At 47.8% G+C, this 22,690-nt stretch overlaps 1 protein-coding gene and 1 pseudogene across 1 annotated transcript in view; one reads left to right on the top strand and one right to left on the bottom strand.

Moving 5' to 3' along the window:
* Positions 1-22,690, top strand: part of COL4A4 (collagen type IV alpha 4 chain) — a 90,399-nt gene that overhangs the window by 66,056 nt on the left and 1,653 nt on the right. Inside the window, exons 24-32 of the mRNA XM_081815302.1 lie at positions 3,645-3,716; positions 4,902-5,030; positions 5,121-5,234; positions 6,386-6,541; positions 8,664-8,786; positions 12,562-12,681; positions 18,294-18,410; positions 20,190-20,378; positions 22,153-22,439. Coding sequence (XP_081671428.1) covers positions 3,645-3,716; positions 4,902-5,030; positions 5,121-5,234; positions 6,386-6,541; positions 8,664-8,786; positions 12,562-12,681; positions 18,294-18,410; positions 20,190-20,378; positions 22,153-22,439 — 1,307 coding nt within the window. The remainder of the gene's footprint in view (positions 1-3,644; positions 3,717-4,901; positions 5,031-5,120; positions 5,235-6,385; positions 6,542-8,663; positions 8,787-12,561; positions 12,682-18,293; positions 18,411-20,189; positions 20,379-22,152; positions 22,440-22,690) is intronic.
* Positions 13,533-18,254, bottom strand: LOC145720449 (large ribosomal subunit protein eL31 pseudogene; annotated as a pseudogene).

Below are 22,690 nucleotides of genomic sequence, written 5' to 3' on the forward strand. Positions count from 1 at the left end.
ACCGGTCTTTAAAAACCCAACCCAACCCGACCAAACCGCAAATACATTCCTGAAAACAAAAACGTCCACAATATAAATCCATTGTTGCAGTTTATCATGCTGATATAAAAATGAACTGTACTCCAGCAGAAACACTTTGATCTGAGAAACTAAATATTTGAAGTATGTTCTAAATAAGTCAAGGGGACTGATTATCTTGTTTGAACAAACCAGCTGTTGAACTCCAAAGTTGTTTGTTCTGCTGGAACAGCCACGTGGATTCTGAGTCCTGCTTGTGTTCAGTCAGATTTAAACTCTAACTTAAACATATGCTAAAAAGGGCTTGATTTGTAGATTTAAATTAAGTTCAAGCACATATGCCCTCCAAAGGGAAGACACTCGGTTCCTCGTTAGGCGTTCATGAGATTGGAATAATGAAAACCTAAAGACAACTGTCTGCTCCATGGCAACAACCATAACGATGTGGATTGGGGTGTTTTGGCTGGTGGCAAGCGAAATGTTTCCTCAGAAATAAAGGCACCTAGAAATGTCGTTTATCTGGAAAGAAATGCCATGCATGTTACAGCTGTGGAAGTCATGGGAATGTTCTCCCCTCTTCTCCATTGAGAGGAGTGTCCTTCCAGCCCTGCCCCCACAGCACTTACCGCTCCTGAAGTAATTGCCCATTTGTTCTGTCAGGTCAGGGACTGCTTCTCTCGTGCTCTCCATTGTCTTGTCAGCAGCTGTCACCGAGGACATTTGGGGACAGAAGCTCTGGGGCTTAGGAGACCATGTCTTTATGCTCTTGTGCCTCTCCTCAGTAGGCACTCATGTAGTTTCTGAACCAAAAATCATATATATCTTATTTCAGAATCTGTTTTGATATGTTTTCAACTGTGTTCGACCATTACCTGTAGTTACGTGGGTCCCTTTCCCATTGGCTTTCACGTTCGGGTGACCAGCTGTCCGGGTTTGCCTGGGATGGAAGGGTGCCTCAGGATGCCAGAACTGGGCAAGTCCCCCATGCACAGGGACGAGATGGTCACCCCATTTAAAGTATAAACCTGTACAAAGGCCACCGGGGATAGAGTAGCATTTTCAGGCTTTAGAACAAAAGAAAACCTCAGTGAGAACCCAGTCTCTGAGTGGGCTGGCTAACTGGGATGGAGGCTGTGATTCCCCTTAGGGCTGGGGCAGGAGTTTCGATTCTCTGACTGGGGGGAGCGCGTGCTGTCCCATGAGCATAGGGAGGTGCAGCCTTACGTGAAGGGTGTTAAGCAGGAGGACGGCCAGAGAGGTGAATAAAAAATCCTCATTACCAAGGAATGTGCTTTGTTAGCCTAATTGCCTCTCATCTGCACTGTATATATTTTATGCATGAACAACTTTCTGATTTAGAGATGGGATTGATAAAAAGCTTTCAGTAAAAAGGAAAAATTGCCCTTAAAATCCTACCCAGATGTAGCTGCATTCGATTTAGAAAGATAACATTGGGTCAGATAAGGGTCGGCCAGTTCAACAATGGTGAGGGCCTGGGCCTGTGACAGCCCGGGATCTGGATGCGTTGATGGGACAATGGAGAGTTGGCAGAAGCTGAGACATTCCACCCCAGCTAAGTCCCCCAAGCCATCAATCTTGGTGGCTCCAGCTGGAGATCAAAACACATTGAAATAGCAAAGTGTTCTCAAAAAATTTATTATCATTTCAGATAGATTGCAATAAATATCCAGATTTGGCAGATGAAGAAGGTCTATGTGTGCTTTTGGTGCAGACTTGAAAGGTTGGCTCATTAAGAGGAAAGAGGATTGAAAAATAAACTCAGCCAGAACTGTGAAAAGTGGTTAGGAAATAAGAGCTTTAGGAAAAATAAGGGTGCATTCCCATTTTTTTTTTTTTGGGTGGGGATGAGAGAATATGGCTCATTTGCACCAATCTAAAGTTTGAGTTTAAAAATAGAATAATGTCCATTTCAAGTACTGATAATAAATAGAGTGGAACTAGCTTAGTGTTCTCTCTTTTAATAAGAAGCCCACAGAGGACTTGCATTAATGAGTAGATAATAATTAGCACTTAAATTATTTATACACAAATGGATGCCTCTAACTTAATCAAATCTTATTCCTCCCATAAATCTACCAAAGACCATGTAACGTGCAAATAGACACTGTACCCCCTCCCTCCCACAGCTTTCTCTCCACCCATCCACGTCCCAGCCCTCCCTGTGGTAAATTTTCTCACTCACTCATTCATGCATCCACTCACCCATTCAACAACACGTCTTGAACACCAACTGTGTGTCAGGAGACATGCTAAATGGGGGCATGGGATGACTAATAAGACTTTATCTTGCACTCAATTAATTTACCCAAGTAATCCAGTCACCCAAAGACTTGCTTGTGGCATGGTGTGGGACAGGCACCAGCAGAAGGGCATCGGGGGAGCTCTGTGTAGGTATCATGGGGTAGCTGAGGGCCATTTGATGTTTGCTAAGGCATTACGATTGCAAAGGACAGGAATGTGGCCCTAAACTGAGTGAGGGGCTGGCTGGCTCTCAGCCTCCAATAAAGATCCACCAATGAATTTGGAAGGTCACCAGGTTTGACCAGGGGCTGGGGAGAAGATTCTTTCCCCCAAATCAGTGATACAAGACATGTATGAATCACCTGGCAGAGGGCTCATCTCCCGGAAATGTTCTGTACATCTCAGTCGTCTGCCTTCTTCCTTTCCTCCCTCTGTCCTTCCCTCTGTCTGTCCCTTGTTTCCTTCCTCTACTCCCTCCCTATAAATCTATACACTTATATATCTATATGTTATAATATAAATGTATTATAGATACTTTAAACATTTATATATTTATGAATCTATAGATTGATAGGTGTTCACTGTTCACGTGAAGTCAGGCTGGTAGATATCTCCTTGGAGGACTACACTGATGCCTGGCAGAAAGAGATCATACCTAATTACAGAGACAGGAATTTTCAGTGATCGTTATGAAATAAATTTAGTTTCAATAAAGAGATATCAGGGTGGTTTGTTTTGAAAGAAGTAGTGGCAAAGAAATAGCACCAACCAAAGTTGCCCTGCAAGCTTCTTCTTTCTGAGTAGTACGGTACTTGAAGAAAAGTTAGGTAGGTCATGTATTCCCCAGTTTGTCACAGACTCCACCTGTCCTTATTGTCTTACTACATTTACCTGACTAGATCCTGAAGAAATTAGTATCTACAGACCATGGTGGAGTGGACAGGTTCTGAGCCTGGGAGGAAGGAGGCCTGGTTTTGCTCTAGTCCAATCTCTTTTCTCTCGTCTAGGATGAGTTCATTGTCCTAGAACCGAAGGTCCCTTCCTACACCAAGATTCAGTAATTCTAGACTGTATCTGGATAGAGAGAGAGATGGTCATAAACCAAGAGAAGTATGGTAAAACCAAAGAAATGTGTTAAGCTGTCTTGCAGAAAATGTCCATCAAATGAATGTGTTAAGTAATAACCACTGGCACGGATTTAGCCTTGATAATGACATCTAGACAGTGCGACCTCATGGCTCCCGCCTGGACAATCTGTCGGTGGCCATCAGCGAGTCGTCCCCTGGGCGTGCCTGGGCCCAATGGCCGGTGAACTTCAACACTGGATCTTCCCTGGTGGGTCACAGGCCTGTGATGTGTTTCAGGTCCCTCCGGGTCACCCGGTCTGAACGGCTTGCATGGCTTAAAGGGTCAGAAAGGAGCCAAAGGCACTTCAGGTAAGAGAAAATCCTTTGCAAAAGATTGAACTGCAGTCAGCAGCCTCAGATGCTGGTGGTATTCCTTCACTACACAGGATTTGGGGTGCCGAACTAAGAAATTGGCTTACCTGAGAGACACAGTATTGGACTGTTCTTAGTACTGAAGACGACTTCTCTAAAAAGGACCCCTGAGAAAACCCAATTTAAGAAGGAATAGATGGTTACCAGTGACTTCTGTTGATGTTGCTTGGGATTATCTCTCTGCTAAAAATATTCTGAATAATTGCATAGGTGGAACTCGAATTTTAAATGTTACAAATAACAGATAGTTGGGAGGTTTTATCTTTTTGGTATTCAGTGTAGTGATGGCAAGTACGACCACGTGGGTCTAATGAGTACTTTTTGCGCCCCCAATGGGCTGCTGCTTAAACAAATGACCTGAACGAGTCGCTGTTATCTTTGCTATCCCAAACAGGCTAATCATCAACAACTGCATTGGAGCTTGTTCTGGTATCTTAATATAGTGCTCGTTTGTTGCTTAAGTGTCTCAGAAAAACAGCCCACAACCAGACAGGGCAGATGGACTCAGACATGGAGGTTTGAGGGTGTTTGGGCAGAGGGTTGGATTGTCGCACCACGGGGTTTGATGCAATTGCTGGAGAGAGACAGAATCTTGCTACAGTGTGGAAGGCCAAGAATTAATTTAGATCACATTGGATTCATTTTAGAGGCTCCTCCACAGAGCCTGATAAAATGTGTGCCTCCCCCAAGAAACCAGTGATGTTCTCCCGTTTCAGTGTGAAACTCCGCAATGGTTATTTACATGCCAGTTTCCACTTTAAATTTCAAACCAGTGTATTCATAATTCCTTATGGCTGGATCTCATTTGGTTTCACTCTGGGGTAGAGGTTGGAACGTTGATACGCTGTTGTTTTTTTGGTTTTGTTTTAACCGGGGAAATAACCATAAAATAAGCCCATGGCTGACCTGCGGCTGACCTGCGGTGTGGTGGGGCGTAAGAGGGTACGTAACGGCCGACCCAGGGAGAGTTTTCAGCCTTGGGGCCACCACTGCAGCAGGTGGTCGGTCTCAGCACAACCCGCTGGGTCCCTGTCACCCCGTCTGGAAGCAGTTCTTTTCCAGGAGCCACAACAGGGACAAACAGGGAGAAGACGCAGTACTAATGCTGTTTCCCTCGCCAAGGTTTGCACGACGTGGGCCCACCTGGTCCAGTGGGCGTACCCGGGCTGAAAGGGGAGACGGGAGACCCTGGGAGCCCGGGAATTTCTCCCCCAGGCCTTTCTGGAGGAAGAGGTCCCCCCGGCCCCCCAGGTAAGACGCAGCATGCTTTGCCCCTCTTAATAACTAAATCAGAACCTTCCAAACGTGAGGAGGCTGACATCTGAACACGTCCCTCCCCAGGGAGACCTGGATCCCCTGGTCCTGCAGGTGCCACAGGAAGAGCTCCTAAAGGGGACATTCCTGACCCAGGTCCCCCCGGAGATCAGGGACCTCCTGGCCCCGACGGTCCAAGAGGTATGAGAAAATCCTGGCAAAGGATGGTGACCCTCCCTTCCTTAGATGCCGCCAGCTCCGGAGGGACGTCAGACCGGAGAATGGCAGAGCTGAAGCCCCTTAGCAGCCCCGCCAGGCGGGCGGATGGGGAAGGCGGGGAGTGTGGGCGCTGCGGGGCTGTCAGGCCCAGCCTGGGCCGGGGCTCTCTGGGGACGCGCTCTGACCGTCAGCGGGGCTCTCCAGGCGCCGGGGCCAGCATGGTGCTGAGCACGAGGGTGCAGAAGCCTCCGGCCGGAGGGAATCTCACGCTGCCCGGTGGTCTCTGGCACCAGCCATGAGAACCACCACTCCCCCGGCCAGTGTGACTGTGCCCAGGCCTGGCACACACAGAAGCAGAGTCTCTTCAAGTGCGGCTCCCAGTACATGTCGTTCCTCTCGGCACTTGGCAGGGACGAAGTCCAGCAAGGCAGTATTTCCCAGAGTGGGGTCTGACCGGAGCCGGCTGGGGCTGGGGCTTTTGCAAAGGGCAGACAATCATGTTGCTAATAGCTCCTAGCGCTCCTTCAGACAGACCCAACCCCCTGCCTTTACAGCTTTAGGATTTTGGTCAGGGTGGGCTAAAAGATTATGGGATTCTATTTGACGCTGGGAAAAATTAAAATGCTCAAAAATACCCTAGGCAGTGTAGAAGCTAAGTAGGAGTAGAGTTTGGACTCACTTCCTGGGTGTAGACCCCTGTTTTCAAAGAGGATTAAATATTTAATTGAGTGAATATTCCTTTTCCATCAGCCAGATTTTTCTCAAAAGCCTGTCATCTATGTGTCTGTTCGCCCATCCATCCATCCTTCTACCTATCATATTAAAGCAGGGGGATGACAATGCAAAGAAAAGCCATAAACCCCTGCTTCCAAAAGGGCTGGCTTGGAAGGGAAGGAAGGCTTTCTGTAGGCTCATTTGTCTAACAGTTACTAACACCATTTACACCGTCTTCCAGCTTGGGGGCTCCGTGAGACAATCCCTGTTTCGCTTCTGATATTGTTGACTTTTTTATTCTTCTGATTCCCTCCATCTCTTGCTTGCATTCAGTTACTTTTCTTAAGGAGCTCTCAGGTAGCCCGCAGTCACATTTGTCTTTGACTGAAAGAAGTTTTTTGCCTCCTCCCTGTGGTCAGGAGTGCCCGGGCCCCCAGGCCCCCCTGGGAGTGTCGACCTTCTGAAAGGGGAACCAGGAGACTGTGGTCTGCCGGGGCCTCCTGGTCCCCCGGGCCCACCCGGCCCTCCAGGACACAAAGGCTTCCCAGGATGTGATGGAAAAGATGGCCAGAAAGGTAGGAATGCACATTGTTCCTTAAGTAGTGCCTGAAGACTTTTGTTATCTTGCCCTTCAGGGTCTGGGTTTCTGCACCCCTGGGAGGTAACTTCATTTCCTATGGATGTAGTCACTGCATTTCTTAAGTGCCCTGAATTTCCCAAAGAGTCCTCAAGTTTGGGGAACAGTTGGACGAGTGAAAAGAAGAAACACAAGTTCATCTTCAGCCCCTAATAACATACTTGATAATCTTCTAGACCAGAACTAACAGCAGAAATAGAACACAAACTATGCATGTAATGAAAAGGCATGGTAGCCCCATTTGAAAAAGTAAAAAGAAATAAGTGACATGAACTTTCATATTTCCTTTAACAGAATATATTCAAATATTACTGCGTTATCATATCATCATTGATATAAATTATAAGTGCAACGACCAGGGCTGTTGGTACGACCTAGTCCCTCTCCCAGCTAAGACACTCCTCCTCCCCAGCTTTGAAGTCTGGTTCGTGTCTCAGCGTACAGGACACCCCAGTTTGGACGCGCTGATTCCAAGTGTTGAGTAGCCACATTGCTGTTCGTGGCTTCTGTAGTGGACAGTTCGATTTTAGACTGCTGACCTTGCTCTCTTATTTTCATGAGAGAGTCTCCATTATTGGATTCCCCCAATTTTTAAAGCCAAAATATTTTTTAATTCACTTTTACCTAACTGCTAATATTTGGGGATGTTAGCTTTTGGTCACCAGGTTTCAGAGAATTATTCAGTTCATAGAACTTTTTTGTTGAAAAGGGACCAATAATGGTTATCATTTTGTTCCTTATGTCATAGATAAGGAAGCTGGATAGAGAAGCAACTGTCAAAGTCAGCCCAATAACTGGCACTCTGCCTGACTTCTGAACCGAATGTGAAATAAAGCAAAAGATTAGGGCAAAATGAAGATCAAAATTACCACAAGGCTGCCATGACGACAGTGCAAATGGCATCCCTGTGATGGTGCAGTGCACAACCTGCACAACAGTACACAACAACCCTCTTCAACTTTATTAGCAATAAAATCAATTTTAGAGAATGTGGCTTATACCTGCAGGTATGTGGGCTTCCAATTATTGAACCCCAGAATTGGATAAACAGGCAAGCATGCTGGTCACCAAAGGGAAGGAAGAGGCTAGCTATATAACCTTGTTCCTTTCCCAAATAGACACTCCTTCCCAGTTGCTATTCTAGAGAATGAACCTCCACCTGGAAATATTCTTCAGGATTGGGAAAATGTTATGCAGTATAAGTAACAGCTACCAACAAAAGGATATACAACGACTTAGAAATATTGATGAAACCACTAAGCATGCTTCTTAACTCCCATTCCTGTGGGCGCATGGTCCAAAGAGTGTTTAACTGTGGGAAGGAGGAGGGATTTTCTTCATTTTACCTTTTCAGACTTAAACAGTGGGAAATATTTGATCTAGTCCACAAACATTTATTAGGTACCTACAGGAATTTAACAGTGAGCAGGTTTAAACAGTCCCCACTCATACTTAGTGTAGAGTTTCATTGGGGAAGACAGACATTCACACTAAAGGATCCGTCAATATAAACTGAGGCAGGTGCTCCGAGTAAGGGACACTCTTCTATGACAGCATATCAAGAGCAAATGGAGTTGGGTTGGGGCCCCAGAGAGGGTTTCCCCGAGGAAGTGAGGCTTAGTAGGCATAGAAGAAGAGAAGGAACCTCACACATGAGGCACTGAGTGGCTGGCGGGGCTGAAACAGGAGATTGTGAGGAAGAGAGGCAGGAGCTCAGGGCCAGGAGGCACATCGTCCCACGTGGCCAAGCCCATCCCCTATTTTCCCTTCACTCCCAGTCCTCTGTCTCCAGAGAAAGTTCAGGATGACAGGGCTTTTCATTCTATTTTAGTCCTGTCTTGATCATGAAACCATTTTCCTTACTCTTTTTGACGGACTCTTGTTTTTCCTTCAGACAGAGGCAGCTCTTAGCTTTACAGAAAAAGTGAGAGGCTCATCTGGATTCTAAGGCTGACTTTGCCCTGAATTTTGTTGGGGTGAATCTCTGAGTTCAGTCCACCTGACTGTCATTGTCTTGATATTGCTCCATTCCAGTGCCCCTGTCTTTATGTTCCTTTTAGGACCAATAGGATTCCCAGGGCTGCAGGGGCCACAAGGACTTCCTGGGCTCCCCGGGGAGAAGGGTTTACCTGGCATTCCAGGCAGACAAGGGCAACCCGGTCTTCCAGGTAAGCTCCTAATGCCTAATGATCTCACCCAGCAGCCTACAGACAGCCTTTTGTTTCAATATTTACTGTGAGGGTCGACTTGAAGCAAGTAATTTATTCTCAAAATTGCCTGCAATTTCTAAGAGTTAAGCTGTATTTATTTCAGGCCTCACTACACAATCTTATGTTTGGTAAACTAATATTTATTATTAGAATGAGTAAGTTTGCAAATTAGGAGCTGACTTTACAGAAACATTTCTAAGTTAAATAAATCTGTGTTTCCCTCACACAAGAGGCAAAGGCTGATTTGATTACTGTATGTGAGGACCATATTCATTTCTCTCCCTGAATTCCCACTGATTTTCCTAGATGTTTTATTTAACTTTTTTTGTAAAACACATTAGTTCCTACAAAGACAAAAAGGCTATTCAATTTAAGCTCAGTCGACAGCATGTTTTCAACATAGGATCAAAATAGGCCAAGGAAAATTTGGGAGGGCAAACAGACATGCGTGTTTGAGACTGGCAGAAATAATATCTTTTGAGATCCTAAACCAATATTACGGTAATGTGATGTCAGTTCGGAATATTTTGCAATCTCCTAAATTAGTGCTTTAGTCCAAAGAATAAATAAATTGTACCGCTTTACGATGGATCACAGAACAACATGACAAATAGCTTATACTTGGATTCATCTCATATTTCCTTTCTGTGCATAACCTATAAACCTTGGCTAAATAATACAAAATTTTCAGAAGCCTGCCTATAGAACGGAATTTCTATATATGTAAAATTGGGGTATATTTGCTATAAGAAATCAATTCATTTTATATTGTACAAGAGAGCTTCATTTCACATTTTTCTAGATGTGAAAGCTCTATTATTAAATCAGAGCTGTTCTTGTCAGTAACATTGATGTGGACTTAGTTATGTAAATAAGATGCTGTCATTTTGCTCATCATTGATGCCATCCTCAGGTTATTATGTATATTCTCAAATAACCCATGTCACTTTTGTCCTAAATGACAAATTCAAAATCTCTTTCCACCATATGAAAATCGTTGCGTGGCTTCAATTTTTGACTTTGGATCGCTCCAGGTCCCAGAGGTAAGTGCTGTTACAAAATCAGTAATTTCCTCTACATCTGGCTTCTACTTATTTCTATACTGGCCTTTTTCACTGTACTTGTGAGTTACACTTCGTTACATTTTCATAGATGGGATGCTGTAATTATATGAGGCGTCAGTGCCCTCGCTTCCTCATTACAGATATGGTAACCACATATTAGAGCATTCTAAAGCTGAGTCTCATTATAGGTTGTCAGGGCAGAGTAGACGCTCGGCTTACATAATTTCAATTCAGGTGCAGAGTGTGAGTGCTTTCTCTGTCAAATGCTCCAGCACATACCCATATAAGTTTCTTTTATAAATTCTACAATATAAATACATAGAACATCCCTAAGATAAGTAGTATCAACAACCTGAAAAGATGGGTCCTTCACACCCAGTAAGGGGCTGTGACAAGGTTTTCCCATAACATCGAAGTCCATTTCCAAGGAACAAATTTCTTTGCGTGTTACAAGGAAAATGCTGTTATTCTTTTCAACTAAGTGTTCACCACAATGCAGAAACAACATATTATTTCATGTCTGGGGTTTCCAAAGAGACTAAAAAGAGTTTCTTAAAAGAAAAAAAGAAACTCAGTGAGTGTACACATTTTTGTTCTTTCCAGGCATCTCTTTTATTAACCCTAATGAAAATTTGCCCTGAATGCAGGGTCCTTACACAAGAGACACTTTGGCCCCTTTCATTCAGCTTCTGGTTTATTAAAAAGTAAAGAAAAGCAAAATCAGAATTTAAAAAGAATCCTACTCTTTTAAATGTTTCTATTTAAAAATTACAGTTGCAGGATGCCTGGGTGGCTCAGTTGGGTAAGTGTCTGCCTTCGGCTCAGGTCATGATCCTGGGGTCCTGGGATGGAGTCCCGCATCAGGCTCTTTGCTGGGTGGGGAGCCTGCTTCTCCCTCTGCCTGCCACTCCCCCTGCTCGTGCGTACGCTCTCTCTCTGCCAAATAAATAAATAAAATCTTTTAAAAAATAAAAATAAAAATTACAGTTTCATATTTAATGTTTCCACTTCCGTCCTTTTAGTGTCTCTCTGTGTTTGCATGTATAAACTCATTTGAAGATAACATTAGAATCCTAACTATGAAGCACCAGCCAAATGCCTACCCTCCCCCCACCCCCCCACCCCCCGTTCCCTTACCTGCTTCCTTCACTCCACCAGAATCCACAAGGTGATTCAGGGAAAATAGGAAATATTCATATGCATCTCCCTCAAGTCACCGAGAGTGGAAAAGCCACATTTTACGTTAAACTGTGTGTACTGTAAAAATGCACATGTGGTTTTATACAATATTTTATAAGAGATTAAATTCCAAACAGCTGACAAGGGTTCAAGTCTGTTTTTTTTTTAAAGATTTATTTATTTATTTGAGAGCAAGAGAGAGAGCATGAGCTGGAGGAGGGGCAGAAGGAGAGGGAGAGAGAGAGAGAGAATCCTCAGGCAGGCTCCGCACTGAGCACGGAGCCAGATGCGGCACTCGATCTCAGGACCCTGAAATCATGACCTGAGCTGAAATCAAGAGCCGGACGCTCAACCAACTGAGCCACACGGGTGCCCTGGGTTCGAGTCTGTTTTGCACAGACATACTAACTACTGGGTCACCTGTGTTGTCACTATGGCCAGATTTTCTACAGTTTTCTTGCTGCGAATCACTGCTGTTCTTACACTTATTTTGCACATTTGCATGAATTTTAACAAAACCATAACTGATAAGCAGTGTGTTTTTAAAATGTGTTGTATTTCTTGGAATTCATCATGCAGATGTGAAGAGTTCTGTAGGCCTTATGGTGTCCTGGTTACGGCTACAGGTTTAGACCCAGGCCATCTTTGATTTAATCTAGACTCTGCCATGTGTTAGCTGTGTGACCTTAGATATGTCACTTATTTAACTGAGCCTGGGTTTTCTTACCTGTAATACTCTAATAATAGCGGCGCATACACACACAGGCTTGTTGGGAGCCTTTCATTGTAAAGCACTTAGCACGGGACCTCGCACATGATAAGGCATTCAAGAAGTGTTAGCTGTTATCATTATTGGTTAGTGTTATTATGATTTCTTTTCCCTTGTGGAGTATTTGCAGGGTGACTGAATGAAGCTTTAGGAAAAAATATCTTAAAGATGTGAACATAACCAAGAAGGAAAAACACGCAAATCTTTAGAGCAGTGATTCTCCAATAAGATCTGCAGATCAGCACCGTTAGCCTCACCCGGGAACATGTTACACTAGCCCAGACCTATGTGCTCAGAAACTCTGGGCTCTGACCAGCCGGCCAGATGATTGTGATGCGCTTAAGTCAGAACTAGAGCTTCTTAGCGCTGAACAGTGAGGGAGCCCTGGCTGACACTGGAGTCATCCGGGGAGCTCTCCCACTGCTACCTGTGACCGGCGCCCAAAGATCGGAAATCCAGTGAAGGTCACCAAACTATTGCTGCCCCAACCAGCCTTCACTATTCTGTTCTTGTTTGGCTTCCTCTGAGATCCCATTCACTCACTCACTCACTCACTCACTCAGTCGTGTATTTAACACAGTGCTTTCTGGAAGTTTCTCACGCGCCCCCCAGTGAACAGAAGTCCCGTTTTCATGGAGCTTATTTTGGGCTATTGAACACTCTGGAGGGGACAGAAGGAGCTTGTTTGTAAGGTTGGAATCTGTCACACAAGTGGTGATTGCAATTTCAGGTGAACCAGGGCCACCTGCCGATGTGGAGTCCTGCCCCCGAATCCCTGGACTTCCCGGGGTACCAGGCCCAAGAGGACCAGAAGGAGCCATGGGGGTCCCTGGAGCAAGAGGGCCTCCAGGACCAGGTATGAGGCTCACACTGGTTGTTCATTTATCTGCATCAGATGCTGTTGGAAGGAAAATCTAGGTGTCTTGCTATGTAGTTTTTAGCATGGAGCCTAAACACCTCGTGAGTAGGAAGCAATGTAATCTCCTTCCTCTTACACATTTTTCTACATTTCTTCCAAGGTTTGCTCATGTCCTCACTGGATCAGCACAAGCCTACTATTTTTATGTTGAACTCCTGCTTGAATCTCTCCTACGTGGGCAGCTTTGGGGCATAAGGTTTTGAAGCCTCTTGTACGACAGAGTAGATGCTTTATTAATAGTCATTAATAGCTGTTGACTTGATTTTGAATTACAAACACTTGAATTGAGACTCAGTGGAGCAGAAACAGCCTAGGAGAAGGGGGGAAGGAAGTGTCTCGCTTGGAGGAAGGACAGAGAAAGGGGAAGGGTCGTTCTAAATTATGGTCATGACCGGAGTGTTCATTTAATTGATTTGCTCATTGCTCATTGTCAGGGTAGCAGGATCCTTATTTAAGCACTCCGACCAAACCATTCCTTTAAAAACTATCTTCCAGATGCTTTATTTTCTCTTCACAGATCCCCATCACACTGGTCACTGACAAAGAAATTAGGGAGTCCAGGCTGGCAGCTCAAGGTCACTGATCTCTTCAGACCAATTGGCAGTGCCCGGGATTCTAGATAGCCTGTGTGCAAATTACCCGAGGAGGCAGGAGGCCATTCTCTCTCCTGGCTTCCCACTGCCCAGGTGTGGCCTTGGCTCTTTCTGGTTCGGGGACAAAGGAATTGGAAATAGAACTTGAGTTTTGCATCACCTGTTTGTGTGTGTGTGTGTGTGTGTGTGTGTGTGTGTGTGTGTGTGTTATCCAAAGCCAAATAGCTAAGGGCCCAAAAGATATCCCCTCTGTTGGCGTCTGAGAAGTTGTTGGGTAGCGTCCAGAACCTGGAGCCTCCCTCATAGTGGTAGTGGTTTTGGTTTGTTTGTGTTTGCTGCACTGCATCTGTGTTTACGCACTAAGTTAATTGGGTGTCACTTGGAGCAACTTCCATTAACAGCGTGGGGGACACTGGGAAGTGAGCATAGGTCTTTGTCACTCACTGCATGGATCAAGCTCTGCGTCCGTCAGAATCACTCATCACTCAACCTACTTTTTTTTTTTTTTTTGTGGTTTTATACCTTTATTTGACAATCAGCGATTAGTTCTCATCCACATTAACTGTCTGTAGATTTTTGAAAGTGGAGACAGGTACATAGGTAACCAGTGTGTAGAGCTTGTTTGGTGAATCTTCCTCCTCGTTATGTTTTCTGGACAACCACATAGGGATACGGTATGGAACATTCCTTATTCCTTTGGCCCAGACAGCTTTGTTGAGCCTGGTGTCAATGCGCTCATCTGGAGCTCCCATCTCCTTCATGACAAATTTCTGGATCTCTTTGAGTGCCCGAGGGGCACGCTTCCTGAAACCCACTCCATGGATGTGCTTGTGAATGTTGATGGTGTATTCTCTGGTCACTGCCTTGTTGATGGCAGAACGGCCCTTCTTCTTCTCGCCACCCTTCTTCGCGGGAGCCATTCTGCCGGGGCCCCAGTTGGAAAGGAAGCCACTCAACCTACTTTTCAAACCAACCCCCTTGTTATGTATACAGTTGCAACTGAGGGCTGGGACCCCCCCCCCCCACACACATATATACACACCCCTTTAAAAAAATCTACTTTCAAGTAGACGATATGGCCAGTACTGGGGTTCTGCAAATTTATTTCAGTAAATACTTCCAGATCCTCTGTGCTCTTTAGAAAGTATGGTACTAGGTGTTGTGGGCAATACAAACATGAGTAAGATGTGTTTTTCCCCCTCCAGTGCCTCACAACCTCATGGCAGAAATAGCTAGCCGAACATAAGTAACTCTAAATAATGGGAGTTCATAGTCTGTGTTTTCGAGGAGTTTCTGGCAAAGGCCTGAGGACAATGGGACCGGAGAGGTGAACTTTAGTGTGGAGGGCTGCAGGACTGCTGAGACCGAGGCAAGAGCTGGCCTTTGAACAGAGCCTATAAGGAGAGACGGGGCTTTGAGGAACCAGACTTTCCAACAGGGAGATGGCGGGGGCACAGGTCGGGTAGGTCAGCTGCATCCTTGCTACTCAAAGTGTGGTCCAAGGACCAGTAGCCACTCAGGCACAGACCTACCAAGTTAAAATCTGCATTTTAACAAGATCCCAGAATATTTATATGTATATTCAAGTTTGAGAAACCCTAACCATATTATATGAGTGCTGTCCTTAAAAGAGTCAGCTAAGAGCGACGCCATCCCTAGGGACTCAGTCCTCGCTATGGAGGGGCTGGAAACGAGAGCGATGCCTCCTCCCAGACCAATGGGATGCAGAAGGAGGCAGACCCCGAGGATCAGTGTTTTGGAAAAGCTCCCCAGATGACCCGCTGCTGCCCCCAATACCAGTTGAGACCAGTTGGGCGGTTGGGCTCACCCATTGCGGTGACTTTGGAAAAGAACCAAAGGAAGTGACTGAGAAGAAAAAAACAAAAGGGCAAATAGTTATCTTGGGCACATTCAGGATTCTCTGTCCATAGACTGTGGGTTTCTGAAAGAGCGCTGACAGGCGACGCTACATGGTCCCAGCTGCGACTGATCACCTGTGAGTCATCTCTCGTTCTGCCCAACTTGGGGTCGGATGAGCTTATCTGGTTGCAGGTGGCCTCAGAAGGTCTTCTCTGGCTTCCTGTGCCCTCTCCTTACTGATGTCACTGACCCTGCCTGCTGCAGTGGGGGCACCTGAGGTCACCGCTGCGCCACAAAATGTGACAGTTATGTTAAAAAAAAAAAGACAATTGCACAGCCCTTCCCGTGAGGTGCCACCCATTGGTCTCACAGCGGTGCTGCGCTGCTCCATGGCTCAGCTTCCCTGGAGCTCCTTTCTGCCCTCCCCCCAAGCACCCACTCCCATGCCAGTGTTCCCTTTTGGCTCCCTCTTCTCTGACATGGGCCTCCAGCTCTTGCTGTAAAGGACCCTCTTTGCCTGCAGTATATTCCTTGGCCCCCTTCCCCTGCCTGTTTCTGCTGGCCACCCTGGATACATTGGCCACACTGTCCAGTTGCTGAAAAGCAGTAAGTCTATCCTGAGGGTCCAAAGCGGCTGAACCCTGGCTGACTTGGGTCATCTTCAGGGCATGTGGCTCGTCATCTGTCCTCTCCTGAAGGTGATTCTTTCAGCTCGGTGTTGGGGGTCGTATGTGCTGCCCCCGAGGTCGGTTGCGAAGGATCAGCTGCCACTGGGAAGGACCACCTCCACTTCAAATGACGTTGTTGGCTTCTTCCTGTTTTCCCTTCCGAACCTCTTTCATTGCGAAGCTGATTTTGTAACCTGGTGCTGTAGCCGAGATCTATACAGAAAAAAACAAAGTTCTGGCTCTTTGCTGCCCAGTGTGAGCGGGTAACAGCCACACTAAATATAATTTGTTTCTGTTAAGAGTCCTCCACCATGGAAGGCCTCCAGTTTTTCTGCTCGCACGTCTCTTTGATCTATAACTTTTCCTTCCCCGGGGGGCCCTCAAAGGCTGGGGCTTCCTGGGATGAACACAAAGGTGGTTTCCATATCGGTTTGAACTGTTACCGCCTAATGGACATCCCCACATCCTGTTAGAGTGTGTTTAATCTTCAAGTCAACATGTGACGCTCTCCGAGGAGGTAATCCATCAAACACTGGAGGGCTTTTAGATGTAGCTCTAGTCCTTGAAACAAGTTCCAAGTGGAGAACAAGTCCACATAGGGAAAGACGTAGGCACACAACTCGGTTAAAAAGGCCTTCCTTCCTATCTCTGGAAATTGCCTGACAATTTCTCCAAAGGGAACAAAGCCTATATCGCAACATCTTGTGGGGGAGCTCTTTCTCCAGATCGACAGTGATCCTGCCGCACGTTGATATTTCAGGAAGATGCCTGTGGCCTTTTCAATGATCAGACCATTTGTTGGCTTGTCAACACTTGGGCAGCCCTTTCCAGAATAGCACAGTGGCCCCATGTTGCAATCATCTCGTGGGGTGGGAGAGATAAAAGAATGCTCTGAGCTCACCATCAGGGCCCTGCGTTCCTTCCGAAGTAACTGACGTTCCCTTTGAAGCTGGTAGCACGGAATATGCCAGCCAGCGCACAGCAGCCCCACCCGGAAAGAGGTTTCTGCCCAGTTACTGGAAAGGAGAGGGCATCTCTCACCCAGATGGGGAGAGGGAGAGGTTTCCTTTCTCACCTCCTGAATGATGATCATGGACAGAATGCAGTCCAGGAACTGCATGACAGTCCAAGAGAATTTGTTTAAAACCCAAGGAAGCGGAAAGAGAAATGACAGTACCCCAAAAGCCAGGCATACTGGGGATACCAGCATGGGATGTGGAGGGGACGGACTGGCTGGTGGTGGGGACAGAGGAGGTTTGCATGGGACACTCTCAAGCAGGAAATATTAGAACAGGATTTCAAAAGCACTGAGGTTTGGAGGGGCATGCATTTCAAATGGCTGTAAGAGGGGGTTCTGTGGGAGACAGGAAACCGAGTGGGACATCCAGCTGATCACCCGAGCATCCAGTCCCCCGCTCTCAACCCTCAGGTAGCTCCCCACTCCCTTGAAGAACAAGTCCAAGAGTGAAAACGTGAGCCCTCTCTGACTTCATGGTTCGTTTTAGGCTAATTCGTGGCAGAGAGAAAGATAGAACAGAGAGAGCGGGAAAGGGAGAGCGAAGAACAGGTAGAAACCAGAACCCCTGGGGGGCTAGTAATGCAGGGAATTCAGGCTAATGGCAAAACACTCCTCCACAGTCAAGGACCCTGTCTGCTACTCATGAGAGGAGATTGTGGCTAATGATTTGATGCCTCGGACATAAGGAACCAAACATTGAACCCCTCGAGTATCCCTGTGACTGCTGCCAGGCCCCCAGTTTACGTCCTCCAGGGGGCGCACCTGAGCTCCGCAGCTTGTCATGAAGCCTGCCTGGGCGCGGTTCCTCAACACGCAGGACCAGCTCTGTCACCTTCCTGACCCTCAGTCTCCCCACTGGCAGGCTGACATACGAGAGCGCCTGGTCATGTGGCTGTTGAGAAGACCAAATTGGCTAATCCACGTAAAGGCTGGTACCTCCCACCTTGTGAACCCTCAATTATTATTTTAAAAAACTGCTGCTCTTACCTTGCTCCAAATGTAACTTGACTCCCAATGAATCCTATTAAGTTTTACTTATTCCTCCACTCAGCTTTCTTAAAAAAATCATTAATAAGGCTAATATTGAATTATAGACATCAGATATGTTCGCTATAAAAAAAATTAAACATACAAGAATATGAAGAAACGTGAAGACCTCTCTTCCAACATCTCCCTGGTCTGGCTCCAAACCCTGGCTCTGTCCATGACTGGCTTATTACTTAAGCAAATGGCTTGATCTCTCAGAGCCTAATGACCCCACCACCAAGCCGACATAGTACAATCCCAACTCCATGTATCTGGGAAGACGACGTGAGCGAATGCAGTGTAGTCCGAAGGGCGAGCCCCGGGCCGGAAGGGCTAGCCCGTGTCCTGCTGTTCTCACCAATGCCGTCGTGAACTCTCATGCAGGGTGCAAAGGAGAGTCTGGGCCGGATGGCAGGAGGGGTGAGGATGGACTCCCAGGGTCCCCTGGGCCTCCTGGAAGCAAAGGGGACGCGGGAGAAGCCGGCTGCCCTGGAGTACCAGGTAAAAATTTTCAGCTTCTCTTCTTTTCATTGACACCATAGATCTGGGAACTGTGTATGAGATCCCTGGCCTCTCAAGCGGCTTTCCAAACTGATCCTATTAAAAGCATTTGCCTTAGATGTGGACTCACCAGGTATTAGGGAGGCAGAAGCAGCAAGAGTGGAACAGGATGAATCCCCCACGTTCTGACTGATCCTCAACCACCAAAAAGATGAGTCCAGGCCTTCTTCCCCCGTTTAGTATTTCCCCACACCACTATGCATTACCATAAAAGACTCAGCCTTTCCCAAGGCAAGCCTGGCATTGTGTGTGATCGCTACTGAGAGGCCGTGAGGAAGATGAGGGTGGCAGGGGCGTTCTCACCCGCCACGACTGGCCGAATCACTTGGCCTCAGTTTTCTGAGTTCCCTTCATCTTATTGCACAACTGTGGATGCATTTATATAGAATACAAGGCTCCTTCTTAAGAAAAAAATTGGGGAGTAGGCATTGCGTGAGGAGAGAGGTAAGACATGACAGAATAGTAATTTGAAATATAACGCGCCAGGTAACATTTCTGGATGCTGGGGACCCCAAGACTCCCAGGTACAGTCTCATCTTCGCGGAGGATCTCCCAGGTTGTTAATGAGGAGTGAAGGGGGCCGGTGATGTTTGTAACAAAACGGAGCCTACAGCTCAGCCTCAGCCAATTGCTGTGTGTAGAGGGGAGAGTTCCATGCTGCCTACGCTCTGCTTTCCAAGTCCAAGACCCCCGCCGTGCAGTCTGGACTGGTCAAACGGAACAGGGGATCAGGCCAGATCCAGCGTACAAGCTACCACGTTGTAACCTCTGGTTTACAGTATAGATGGGGAGAGCCTGCCAATCTTCCAGAAATGAGTTTTAAAAAAAATAAACAACTTTTGGTTTCCCCTTGGCTCTTGGCAATTAGAAGTAGCCATTGGCTTCCTTCAGTGGGCCAGCCCCTTAGACATGCCACAGGAGACAGACCCTGCTCGCATCGTGCAGAGCTACTCAATTCCCACCTGCCGGCAAGAATGCCGGAACTAGGGCTTCCTTCCTCCTCCCTGCCTCCTAAAAGAAGGTCCAAGTGGTGCATGTGGGTCCCAATCCCCTGGATATGCCAGAACTGTGGGAGAGGTCTGGGAGGGATAAGGAAGACCCGCTTTGACAATCACCAGGCTCCCAGTCCAGTCTGAGAAGGTCACACATATCTGGGAGGTCACACGGCAGGGGTGACACCACCCCATCTTTTTCTGCTCAGCATTTATCACTTCCTAACACATTTTATGGTTTGTCATTTCTCTTGTTCAAGTAGAATGTAAGCTCTAGGAGGGCCGGGAGTTTTGTCTGTTCACTGTTTTCTTTTTGTTTTGTTTTTTGTAGTTTCAAGTTCTTATTTAAATCCCAGCTGGTTAACAACAGTGTAACATTAGTTTCAGGAGTAGAAGTTAGTGATCCATCACTTACGTGTAACACCCAGGGCTCTTCCCAACAAGTGCCCTCCTTAATCCCCATCAGCCATTTAACCCATCCCCCCTTCACCTCCCCTCCCGCATCTGTTTTTATGCTAAATTAATCTGACCACCTGGGAGATGCTTGGAATAAATACTTGCTGAGTGAGTTGTTTGTATATATTGCAGTCCTGTCAGGGGCCATTCCTGAGACCGGCCCTGTCATGCTCCTCTCTGCTCCCTGAGTGCTCAGAACGGAGGTGCTCAGAAGTGCTTGTTAAAGCAACCCCCTTAACCTGCCTCCATTTTTTTTTCTTTATTCCTCCAGGCCCTCCTGGGCCCATTGGGGACCCTGGGCCCAAAGGGTTTGGGCCTGGATACCTCAGTGGCTTCCTCCTGGTTCTCCACAGTCAGACGGATGGCGAACCCGCCTGCCCCGCGGGCATGCCCAGGCTCTGGACGGGCTACAGCCTCTTATACCTGGAAGGACAGGAGAAGGCGCACAATCAAGACCTTGGTATGTGTGGAGCACGTGGTCATCCACGTCCATCACTTAGGAGGACAGCTTTTGGGTTAATTTTACAGACTCATCAACATCTTCAGGGATCACTCCTCTCCCGTGGAGTTTTTTCTTTTGAAACAATCATGCTAATTGCCAGTGAATTCTATGAAAGCAGCGATCCTGTGGGGCACCAGAGCAGCTCAATCTGGCTACAGTAGTTATCATCCAGCTACTGACTCATTTTTAAAAAATGATCCTTCCTCAGCAGGTTAAATTTAACTCTTATATAAAGTGTAGTTTTTACCTCCCAAAGTACATTATTTAATCAGGCCATCGTCAGTTCCTGTGTTTACATGTCAAATGGCGCATCCACAGCGGCCGGGGGCGGTTAGATGATGTGCAGTTAGCTGGTACTAGCTCCCTGCCCCACTCGAGCTGGTTTTTTAAATTATAGAACTTGATTCTGGGAGTCATCCCTTGGTGCTGCTTGTCTGTTTTCTTATTTATTTGAGAGAGTATGCACAGGCACACATGGGAGTCAGGCGAGGGGCAGAGGGAGAGAAACTCAAGCTGACTCCCCGCGGAGCCAGGAGCCTGACATGGGTTGATCCCAGGACCCTGAGACCAGGACCTGAGCCGAAACCAAGTCAGACGCTTAACTGACCGAGCCACTCAGGCGCCCCACTTGTCCATTTTCATTAGTAGATTTGTAAGCTGCAAGGACTGATTTCGAGTCAGTTTACCCAGGTGCTGGCAAACGCCGTCTCGCCCAGATGGTGATGGTTGGGTAGTGGGCGCAGGAGGGACATGACAGCAGGGGGCGCTGATGGAGGGGGAGCCTCTTCACTGCCCTCACTGGGCTATGACCCCTGCTGTTAGCAGGGGTGGGCAGGAGCGCAGGCCTAGCTGTGGCAGTTGCTTACAGGTCGTTCCCCGTTGGGCTTAGCCGTGGACCTTCCCAGTAGAGGGCCTGGGGTCAGGGGGAAGGAAGAAGTAATGTTTAGTATTTTGGCTCTTGGACTTCTCGCCTCCTCGCGACCCCCTTGCCTGGCCTCTGTTCCATCCGTCTCCTCCCACCCCGGTCTAGCCAGAGCCTCCTCACAAAGCTCTGCAGAGCCCTGGGGTAAAATCTAAGCTCCTTACAAGACAGACAAAACCCGCAGCCTCTGGTCTGACTTCTCTCTGGACCCCCTGAGACACAGACACACAGACACACACACGTCCCCCCACCCCTCGCCCCACGGAATTCCTTTGATTTCTTTGAGCTCCACACTCCCTCACCTCTGGCCCTCTCTCCTGCTCTGTCTCCTCTGAAGAGTCACCATCTTCAAACCTGGCCAAATCCCGGTCGTATTTCAGGTCCTAGCATAGATTCATTCTTCCGGGTATCCTCTCCGAAGTCCCCGTGCGCCTGCCTTCTCACTCCTAGGGCTGGCCATGCTGTGTGTTGACGGCCCCAATGCCCAGCCGTCTCCCCAGCCGAGCCAGGGCGTGAGCTTTGTGGAGACAGAGCTGGACTAACCGCACCCCTCCAGCGGCTGGCCCATTGCTCGGTTCGGTTCCCGAGGGAATGAGGAGTGAATGAGTGGATGAGGGCTGGCCCCGGGGCCAGGGAGATGGCAGAACGGTCGGCGCGTACCCTGCGCTCCCCGCCTGCCACAGAAGCGGGCTTTGGCAGGTGCATCTGGGCGGCGGAACGCGTGGCTGCGGAGGGCGCGCGCGGGCAAGGTCCCTGCGCACCGCCGGCCTGGCGCCTCGCCCACCACCTTGCCTCGTGTTCCCTCCCAAGGGCTGGCAGGGTCTTGCCTCCCCATGTTTAGCACGCTGCCCTTCGCCTACTGCAACATCCACCAAGTGTGCCACTACGGCCAGAGGAACGACCGGTCCTACTGGCTGGCGAGCGCCGCGCCGCTGCCCGGGACGCCGCTGTCGGAGGAGGAGATCCGCCCCTACATCAGCCGCTGTGCGGTGTGCGAGGCCCCGGCGCCCGTGGTGGCTCTGCACAGCCAGGACCAGTCCATCCCCCCGTGCCCGCGGACCTGGAGGAGCCTGTGGATCGGGTACTCGTTCCTGATGGTGAGCCCCTGCACGCCCCCCGTGCCCCCCGGGGACTCCAGGAGCTCTGCGGAGGGACAGACGGCACTAGGACGTGGGGTCGTAAGCCCACCCCAAACCCTAGCCTGTCCAGATGCGGGGCCGTTCCTTCTTACTGCCGATCCGGGTTTGTTTGTTTGTTTGTTTTTATGATTCTGCGAGGGTGTAGACTTTGGATTTGTCGCAGTCCCCCCAGAGAAAGTGGTTTCATTTTGTGTCCCCCACTCCTTTCC

The sequence above is a fragment of the Leptonychotes weddellii genome, chromosome 3, assembly GCF_054177405.1.
Source record: "Leptonychotes weddellii isolate Sample4059 chromosome 3, ASM5417740v2, whole genome shotgun sequence".
Taxonomy (NCBI): Eukaryota; Metazoa; Chordata; class Mammalia; order Carnivora; family Phocidae; genus Leptonychotes; species Leptonychotes weddellii.